The following is an 8,612-nucleotide window of genomic DNA, read 5'->3' as shown; positions in this document are numbered from 1 at the left end:
CTGGGGATAGCGACATCATCGCCAAGGAGAACCGGTTTGACGACGACATAGTCGTTCTCAAATGGTTTTCCCAAACCACATAAGCCTTGCTTTCTAGATTTGGGGAAACCAGTGGATTTGGACATGGCCGTCGTCTATGGTTCAGGGAGAGTCATGAGTAAAATTTTCTCTCTCACTCCCATTTGAGTAGTGAGATTTTTTTTTTTTAATATAGAGGCGAAGGGGTATGAAGTTAGAGAAAGATTTGAGGAGATGTTTTTGTGACTATAGGCGACAATCAGAGACCCACTTGCCGGTATCCGACTATCAGCGATGCTTTCTCGATCGTCGGAGACGACAGTCGGAGGCGGTGGCGGGTGGCTCTGAGAAGAAGATGAATAGTAACTTTGCCCCTTTTTGATATTATTTTAAAAAAGTTGACTTATTTTTTAAATTTTATTAAATATATTACTTTTATTGATATTAAGGCCCAAAAGTTGCCATTATATGATATAACCCCTTGTTGTTAGGAAGAATGACCGATCAGCCCAAGGTCAAAATTTATAGGCCTAAAAGTACAGTTAGGGTGGATGCCAGCTCAGAATTGATGCCAATTCATAGATATCATTAGTGAAAATCAGAAATCTGCATTGGGCTTGACCGTACTTTTCTGTTGTTATCTCTACAGCTCCGATAATGTAGCAGTCTCTATTTCAGGAAATATTTCTTTCCCCTTGTTTCCTTTTTTTGACTCTCTCAAGAAACGAACAGATGCGTTGGTTACTGGGCTGATTTGATACATTGAATTATGTACTTGTTAATAATGCTCTACTACCACATAGGTCCATTATATCAATCAACCCCTGTTCCCTGTGTATTTGTGAACTACGAAAAAAATAAGAAAATTATAAAAACCTCTCCAGGTTTTTGACAATCTATAAAACTCTCTTTATTAATCCTAACAAAAACCTCCCTTTACCACCATTTTCAGAAAAAAAAAAGAAAGACCTAAACAAAAAAGTGCAAATACCTCCCACCGGGTCTAGGTGGGGTGGGAATATTTTAAGAGCTTATGATGGCAGTGTTTGATTTACTTTCTCAACTACTAGGGTCATGTTTAGTTCAAGTTGAGTTCATAGGCCTCTATGTTGGTCTTAATCTTGGATTTAACCGGGAAAAAAGGTACTGGAATTGAAAGTAATAGCTCATTGCTTGTTGAAACTTGAAACTATGATGGGGAATGCTCACCTTCCGTGGAGCACAAAGTACACGAGAAAAATAACTTTTTAGAAAGTCTGGGTGTGAATGAGAAGAGCTTAATAATCTTTGAGGAAAGAAACTCCTAACCTACTTAGATTTACAAGTTTGATTAGGGAAGATCAGATGCATATTCTCTATCTCCGCATTGGGTTAGGGGCATGACAGGCTAGGTCCTCTCTATAATCTCTTTTCTTCTTTTAATAATTGGTTAATAAAATTTTAAGATGGCCGCCCCACCACTTGAAGGAGAGTTTGGTGGTTAAAAAAACTAATGTATTAATTTTAAAATGCGAGATATACCTTTAACAAACTTTGTTCAAATGTACATTTGGCAAAGCACATCAATGACTTGAAAGCCAATAAAAAACGTTTCAAAGGTTCTGATGAGATCAGCCTCTATTCTGCTCTTATAATGTTTTAATGGTAATGGTAATTAGGGCATTTTGATAACTTCAATGTTTTTGTTACTAGAACTAAGAAAATGGAGGCATTTGCACCTTTTTTCAAAATATTAAAAGGAGGTTGTTAGGATCAAAACAAAGGGGATGATTGTCAAAGAACTTAAGAAGGTTTTTATAATTTTCCCAGTGAAAGAAAGAGGAGGGTGCTTCTTTATCGACCATTCCAACTGTCGAGAAAAAGCTTGACTGGGTTGGATCACGTCCAATTTTTTGACACAAAGGCTCAGTTTGGAAGGAGTATAAAATGCAAATATATAAAGTGCAAAACCTTGCATTTTATATTTTGTATGTATGTATTCATATTCCTTCCAAACTGAGCCAAATTAACAATTTCTTTTTTCTATTAAATGTCCTTCCAATTCACTCAAAAAATTTTCCAATGAGACTGGCACCCGCCTGAGGATTGCAATCAGTTTTGTTGGTGGTGCTGAGCTCCCAATCAATGGGTTGCAATTCCCTGCTTGGGTCTGTCCCATTGGCTACAAGGTCAAAACCCTGGAGTGTATATTGTGGATAACTACTCAAATAAAGCCCTTTTTTTAAACCAATTTCTTCCTTTCTTCCTTAATTTAAAAGACAAGCAAAATCTACATACACCCAACACTCCAAGCGTGGGACAACAAAGACATTACACACCACCACCATCACCATTATTGTTTTCATTGATGTTGTGGTAGCTTGCATCATCATCATCATTGTTGCAAAAGTTGCAGTCATCACAAGCGGTAGCTAAGATGTTTACACCCACATCTGCTTTGTTTTCTCCATCCTCTCCAACAACCCTGCAATCTCGGTTTGCATTCTGACCTTCATCTTGTAGTAGTCGCAATGGGAGTCCTCCAACAGCTTGAGCTCCTCGAGTTTCTTCCTCCGTTTCTCCTCTGTCTCCTTCAAACACAGTTTGGAAAGCTTGTTCCTGTGTTCTTCCTCCAACTTTTCAGTCTTTGCCCGCACAATCCTCCGATACTCTTCTGCCTCTCTACGTGCATCATCTGCCTTGTTCTGGAACATCCTCGCTTCCATTTCCTTAATCCGCACAATGCTTTCCAAGCTGTCAAACCCATCCTTTGTCGGTATCCCAGACCGTAATTCATCTTCAACAGTCGGTTCTCTCATGATGGCAGATTTAAGGCCATTACAATGAATATCGGGTGGCTGTACATCTTGTCCTAGAATGGAGGAACCATTCTTGTAAGCCATAGGCTTTGCAGGGGTTGAAGTAGGTCGAAGAGAGATGACATCTCCATTTTGACGCAATTGGGCTGCCATCTGGTCTTTGGATGAGCTTCCAGACCCAGGAATTTCTGATAAGCCATCTGTATTTCATATACAAATTACAAAGATTGTCAATGGAAGTGGAAGATTTATGTAATATCAAATTTTTTTTTTTGAGAAAAATATCAGTCGAAGTAATAAAGTTGAGTGTCAAGTGTCAACTGTCAACTGACTGGTGCTCCAACTTCATGAAGGATGAAGAGGCCACTTCCAATCGTCTGTTCCTTGTATTCCCTATTGGCTTAATCATAACCTTTTTGACACAAAACAGAGAGACCTAAAAATATAGCTAAGAAGAACACAACAAAACAAACATTTCTAAAATACAGGCGGTCCAGGCGGTCAAGACCAAATTTATTACCACAAACAAATACAGATCATATTCAGACTAAGCACAAATCCAGAAACCCTCCAAAATCCAAATAGACCTTTAGGATTTCAAGAGCATCTTTAAGTATATACACACCAACTCATTAGGGTTTACCAATTTTAACAAATCATGGAGAGTAAGAGTATTCAGGCCACGTTTGGGAGTGATTCTCTAATGGACTCTTTGTGCTTTTTATGTTGCAAAAGCCAAAAGCCAATTGTGTGGTGAAAAAGCTCAGAACGGTTTTTTTTGCACCAAAAAAAACCCATTTGAAAAAGTAGAAAAGAACTCCTTTTAGCTTTCACCTTTGCAAGAAGTTATTTTGAACAAAAAAGGTGGTGACCAGACAAACACTAAAAAAGCGCTTTTTTAAAAAACCCATTTCAAAAACAGCTTTTTCAGAAGCTCACTTAGGCCAAAAAAGCACTCACAAACATGGCCTTGATATAGGATATTGTGCTTAAAGTCTCAAGCAAGGACCTAAAATATGGTGGATGTTGTATCATCTAAATGCATTAAAAGTACTATTAACATTGGATTATCTGGTGTATATTTTACCGCCTCAATCAATTATCTAAAGAGAGTAAACCGTTATACCCTAGAGGTCTCTCTGATGGCAATAATTTACAAGTGTTGATTGCTGATATACATGTGTCTAGTGGAAACTACATTACATTTCTCACTCTGTTAAGTTGAATGCTATTTCCTGATTATTAGATATTAATCTGTTCAAAACACGATTTGGGCCGACTAAGACTGTACAACAGTCTCAACTCAGCCAAATCGACTGATATATCTGAGCCACCGCCATGCTTATATTAAGTTATCTTAAACAAGCTAATTGTTGATAGTGATCTATGGAGGTTGGAACAATTAAATGAAATAAGAGAGACAACCAACAGTAGAACAGTGCAGATTAGATTGATTTCAGAGCAGATGATTTAACTAAAATCACAAGGGGAAGGGGGAGTTTTTTTCCGGTTACAGCTTTCTTCCTAATTATATTTATGTAAATGATGGATGATTTGTTGATATTTTGAGCATCTTTGTACATCCCCTCGTGTAAATCCCTCTTTTTTGTGAATTAATACAATATTTAGTATCTTATCAGAAAAATAAAAGGTCACTTGCATTGGCACCATCTGATAATAAAAATACTTGGTTCAGTTTCCCACCTAATTCAGCAAGATTATCAATCCTTAGACCTGCTAGATAGGTCTCTTCCTCCTTCCTACTATGGTCCTCTTTGTTATGCATGCACACATTCAAAGAGATGCAATATGCAGAGCATATATCTCAACCTACCCAAAAAGAAAGAAACTATCCATGATGTTCTTCAAAATACCATTTCAATTCCTACTAGACAAGCTGCACCATGGTTTCTCTTCACCATCTTAATTTGTGCAGAAAATATCATGAAAGATCTAGTTTCTTTCAATCAACTGCAATTTCTGATTTTTAAATATACTCAATGGCTTCACAAGTAGCTATAGATGAAACATCATTTGTTGTAGAATGGAAAAGGGAAAGTATGTATCTTTCTTCCTTAACAACAATCTTAAAATGTGTACACAAACAAACATGCTTCAAAATTTTCAATTAACAAATAGCAAAGTTGAATATGGCATGACAATTTTGAAGTTGTTTTGGTAGACTATATCATTACCTCCATACATTAGACACTGACAGGTACAGACAAAAAAACCACATAATACCAAACAAAAACTATTAGAATGGTTAATTTTCTTTTATTTCATTTTTTTATAGATAATTTTCTTTTATTTCATTTTTTTTCCACAAGATTGACTCAAGTAGACAAATCAGTTGGAGCATTGGAGGACAACCATCAGAACTTAACCTCTGACAATCAAACACAAATAAGGCTTTTAGGCAATTTGCTCCTACATACAAAATTACAAATCTTATTTGTTTTAACAAAATAAAAAGTTCTTTTCCTGAAAGATGAATTTTGTGTCGAAAGTATGAAAGAAGAATATATAGAAACTAAACATAATCTACTATCCTATATCATATCTTATCAGATTCAGAGCAATTAGTGAAAGATCTACACGGTAATGCTGCAGAAATGCAACATACCATTACAAGTCATATGTGTTAGAACAAGAGCTATTGGGAATTTGGGATATTTTTCTATTTCATCACTCTTCAATATAATCAAATTTAGCTGCCATTGTACTTTCATATTCTACTGGCTGATGACATTAACAGGAAAACTGCCATCAGCCACCAAAACCGGGATACCATGTTGATGGTTTTCAAGAAGCAGGTTCTATGACTGTTTAACTTACAAATTTACACAGGTGAAAAGCCATCCTTATCTATCCACAAGTATGCTGCAACTATGGAAAATAGATAATCATAGTGACACTAGGAAAAGAGAACCCCAGAACATGAAGCAACCAAGATTAAATTGTTGCTTCACTGGACCAGTTTATTGAAAATGATTATGACATACTTCAGTTGAAAGGAAAAATAAAAACTAACAATTTAAAAAAAAAAAAACAGTGAAGAAAATAAACAATCGCTAATAGTTTCTGAGTACTTACATTTAAAGAACTGAAGGATCAATTGACAAGCATCTGAAGGAGAAATGATTTTATTCTCAAGCTTCGACTGCATTTCCACAGCCATACTCTCCAGCTCCTTGCCCTTGACATCCTCACTTCCTCTGAAGATCTTCCTGACACAGTCGAGCTCCTTTATCAAGGTTTCTAGTCCCCAATCCTTCGCACAACACATAAAGACATCCTTAATGAATCCAAACATCTCGGAAGCATGCTCACATGCAACACAATGAAACTGCATCTCTGTGGTTCCCTTTGGTCCCTTCAAGCTGGGGCCAGGTTTAATGAGATTCCTCTGGAGACCACAGACGGCATGGCACCAGTGGGAGCAGACATCACAGCCAACCCAGCTGCAAGTGTTGTTCGCACAATCAAAATTCAAACATACAGGGCACATGCAAGCACTACAAAATCCCTTTTTCGTCGAACATATCTTGCAGTCACAGTCATCTATGGGCAGCAAACTTTTGCAGTTTGGATTCCGACACCTCATAAAGAAGAAGATCTCGACCAGCTCAACTGTGGGCAGACGATTCTTCCCCGATAAGTAGTTTATGAGACCTGTTTTTACTGTAACCAAGATGTCCAATTGGGCCTTGTTTGACTTTGAGAGCGTGTCAAAAGTAAGGTCGGATCTCTTCTCAAGCTGTTTCTGCAAGATGGATAACTCGTCTCTCTTCTCAGGCATCTCAATCAGACCCTTCAGGCACTCCTTCGTCGATTCAATTGTCTCATCAGGAAGCTCATTTAGTATTTGGGCCATTACAGGGATAGACTCAGAAACAATTTCTCTCAGAATCCTCTCGGGGTTTGTCAATTTACGTGTTCTCCCTCCATCTGAATTCTCCAAACCTCTTTGTTGCTCAGAAGCTCTTCCTCTAGAGTCGGCCGATTCAGTATCCTTCCTTGGTCTCGCTGGCAGTTCGGACGGGAAGAATGAAAGGTTCTCCGAGCTGGTAGTTCTGTGAAGACTACTGCATGAATCTTTATTGATTTGGCGGGTACCTTGCATCAAGGGGTAGCTGAAACCAGCACCATGGTTCGACAGACCAACTCCATCACCGACCGGCCTGAACCGACTGTGAACTGACCCATTAGTCCCCTCCCCGCAATTCCAGAACTGATCAGTCTCTCTTCGGTGGCTTCCCATCGAGTATTCATAATTCTCGGTTGAGTTCCTAGTGAGTGAGCAGCTGGGGTTGTGAGAGAACGGGAGGGAGTACGAGTAGGAACGAGATGCCACCGTGTAGTCATCGGAGCACGACGGCGCCAATGACTGGGTACTCCTCACGGACTTCAGGTGAACAGGAAGATCAGCTTTTGGAGCTGGATTTGAAGTGTTGAGAGAGAGCGAGACATCCGGCAAAGCTAGAGAGAGATTAAGGGTCTCAATCTTTGCCTTCTTTTCCCTCTTGTCTCTGTCGCTTTCTTCTTCCTCGATCTCTCGCTTCGACCTCCCTCCCCTAGTCCCATTCAACTGCAGAAAATCCCTCTCTACCCATTTCTCCTCTTCATTCTGATTCCCCGGAACAACTTCCTTTCCCTTGTGTCTCTCTTTCTCCAAAGAACTCCAAAAATTCTTCCCAGAAATCTCTTTCTCTTGAAAACCCATCTTAGAATTGTCACAGAGATAGCTAAGAGTCAGCTCTTGAGAACCCGGATTTCCATTTCTCGACGGTTTAAATGGAAATCCACTTCGACCCATCTCCGAATCTCGAAGAAAACCAGCGCCCTTTTCAGAAAACCCGATTTTCCCATCTGGGTTCTCGAGGTTTTGCACGAAAACCTGGTGTTTCAGTTTGCTCAGAGGGTTCTCTGTTCGGTGAAGAAACCCATTGGAGAGATCGGTCTCGGTAAACATGGTCAGAAAGACAAAACAGACACAGTCAAAGAGAGAAGTACGGTACCCAACCCAAAAGGTAGCAGAAGTTTTGAAGGTCGGAGGATTTGCGGGGGAGTTCGAAGAAAATTCTCTTCCTCTTCGTCTCTCCTCCCCTCCTGCTTCAACTCCTCGTTCTCGTTCTCTTCTTCGATTTTTACGACGCCATTGGTTCTGTAACGGCTGTTTCAGGCGCACGAAGAAACAAGGATGCTTCGATGCTTCCTTACTCGGTTTACAACAATGGTCTTTACTTCCCTAAGAATTACAGAAATAGCCTTAGACTCGCAATTTCAATTTGACAGACTGTTTTATCAACGAAATGACGAGAAACTCCCTTTGTTTTGGAGCTATTCCTTTCATATCCTTACCTTGTGGACAAAGACAGACAAAGAGAACATGGATGATGAGTCAAAACATTAGAATTGGGATTGATACTGCACCCACTTCACCTTATCTTAAATCAAATTGTCAACTTGTAATAAAAGCTATGGCACCATAAGAGAATGAGAATATTACACGTCGCAGATGAGGTGGCATACACAAATATGTCCTCCCACCTGCCACATCAACATTTCCCCTTTACAGGAGTATCTTTTATTTAGGGTCTGTTTGATTCATAATCAGAAAATCGAAATAAAAAATCTCTGATAATTAAGATTAGAATGGTCTAATCCTCCTCTTGATTGGTTCAAATAAGAATCAGAATTGGAATTAAAATCAACTAGAAATAGAGACCGGATTTGCTCCTCACAGAGTGCACTTCACACTGACCTCACAACATGTTTTGGTTATACATGGGG

The 8,612-nt window shown here is 39.0% G+C and overlaps 1 protein-coding gene across 1 annotated transcript; it reads right to left on the bottom strand.

Annotated features, from left to right (window-relative positions):
- Window positions 1–2,030: 2,030 nt before the first annotated feature.
- LOC104585677 (protein OBERON 3-like) lies at window positions 2,031–8,078 on the bottom strand. The gene is made up of 2 exons (XM_010242669.3): window positions 5,913–8,078; window positions 2,031–3,016 (listed from the first exon to the last, which is right to left on the bottom strand). The coding sequence occupies exons 1-2, from the start codon at window positions 7,789–7,791 to the stop codon at window positions 2,439–2,441; spliced, it is 2,457 nt and encodes an 818-aa protein (XP_010240971.1). The 5' UTR covers window positions 7,792–8,078; the 3' UTR covers window positions 2,031–2,438.
- Window positions 8,079–8,612: the final 534 nt, after the last annotated feature.

Source organism: Nelumbo nucifera, chromosome 3 (assembly GCF_055504915.1).
Source record: "Nelumbo nucifera cultivar China Antique chromosome 3, China Antique-T2T, whole genome shotgun sequence".
Lineage (NCBI taxonomy): Eukaryota > Viridiplantae > Streptophyta > Magnoliopsida > Proteales > Nelumbonaceae > Nelumbo > Nelumbo nucifera.
Note: the sequence above shows the minus strand (reverse complement) of the source record. Positions and strands in the feature narration are given on the sequence as shown.

What these genes read in the sequence shown, in the direction of transcription:
- LOC104585677 (XM_010242669.3), bottom strand. Translation starts at nt 7,791, where the DNA reads ATGTTTACCGAGACCGATCTCTCCAATGGGTTTCTTCACCGAACAGAG. An exon ending in GATCCTTCAGTTCTTTAAAT is followed by an intron (nt 3,017 to 5,912) that starts GTAAGTACTCAG and finishes TATGAAATACAG; the next exon opens with ATGGCTTATCAGAAATTCCT.